This window comes from Notothenia coriiceps, unplaced genomic scaffold (genome assembly GCF_000735185.1).
Source record: "Notothenia coriiceps isolate Sejong01 unplaced genomic scaffold, NC01 NC01_scaffold00017596, whole genome shotgun sequence".
Classification (NCBI taxonomy): domain Eukaryota; kingdom Metazoa; phylum Chordata; class Actinopteri; order Perciformes; family Nototheniidae; genus Notothenia; species Notothenia coriiceps.
Window position 1 is genome coordinate 1 of NW_011350297.1, and position 1,295 is coordinate 1,295.

The window sequence follows — 1,295 nt, forward strand, 5'->3', positions numbered from 1 at the left end:
GTGTGTGTGCGTGCGTGCGTCTGTGCCTGCCTGTCTGTCTGTCTGTGTGTGTGTGTGTGTGTGTGTGTGTGTGTGTGCGTGTGTGCATGTCTGCGTGTTTGTGTGTGTGTGCGTGCGTGCGCGCGCCAGGTGTATGCTGCATTGTCTCAGGTCCACAACATGCGAGTCTATGGCAGACAGGAGATCCCTGATCGTTTCCACTTCAAAGGAGGGAGGTTCGTCGCCCCCCTGACCCTGGTGGCTGAGCCGGGCTGGTTCATCGCTCAGGTAACTTCACTTGTTTTTCACTTGGAAAAAGTTCTCACTTCTTTTCACCTTTGGATTTTTTAAATGTGAGAAACTGCATTTGAGGTGAATGCAAAGATGTGAGGGGGGACAGAGCATGTTGAGACGTGTCTGAAGGAGTAAAAGAGCTGCATGTGCTTATCCACTGTTTATCAAGACTTTTCATCATTTGTTTCTAATTCATCTAATGCAAGTGTAGGTTGGTAGCATGATCCAATGTGTTCTCACTGCTCCACTGCTCCACTGATCTACAGGTGGGAAAGAGAAAGACTGCAAGCTAGTCAACATGGATGTAATAGAATAAATAAAAACAGCTTTGCAGGTGTTTCATATGGAAGGAAATGCATTAAACACAGGTTAGAGCTCTAACCGACAATGCATTAAGGTAACAACAAATGTGATCATTACTTTTGTTAGTGAACAAGAGAAACCTTGTGGACCCATTTAAGCGAGTCCTATGTTGACCTTGGAAAGTAAGATCCATTTAGTGGCAGCCGTCAAAAGTCCACCAAACCTCACCCTACTTTGTTCTCTCTTCAGTATGAATGGGTGTTTGTGTTGATGTTCTTGTTGTGTGTCTTCAGAACAAGGCCATGCTCCCGTACTGGAAAAACGACACCGGGGAGGCCTCAGCATGGCAAAATGGTTGGCATGGATACGACAATGAGTTCCTCGACATGAGAGGCTTTTTCTTGGCTTCAGGACCTGGTAACAAACATTTATATAGTTCAATAAGGGCATGTTTTGTTATGATTGTTTCAGACCTGTGCTCTCTCAAGCTGATGCACACACTTCTCTCCTCTGGGGCCTCTTCTCTTTAACATCTACATGCTACCACTGGCTCAGATAAGGAAAAACAACAAAACAAGTTACCATAGCTATGCAGATGACACACACATTCACATAACAATTTCACCAGGAGACTATGCTCCAATTCAAACACTGAGTAAGTGCATTGAACAAATCAATGACTGGATGTGTCAGAACTTTCTCCAATTAAACAAAGACAA

At 44.5% G+C, this 1,295-nt stretch overlaps 1 protein-coding gene across 1 annotated transcript; it reads left to right on the top strand.

Moving 5' to 3' along the window:
• Positions 1–57: 57 nt before the first annotated feature.
• Positions 58–1,144, top strand: LOC104950471 (ectonucleotide pyrophosphatase/phosphodiesterase family member 6-like). Its single transcript, XM_010777001.1, has 2 exons — positions 58–267; positions 870–1,144. The coding sequence occupies exons 1-2, from the start codon at positions 160–162 to the stop codon at positions 1,104–1,106; spliced, it is 345 nt and encodes a 114-aa protein (XP_010775303.1). The 5' UTR covers positions 58–159; the 3' UTR covers positions 1,107–1,144.
• The last annotated feature ends 151 nt before the right edge of the window (positions 1,145–1,295 follow it).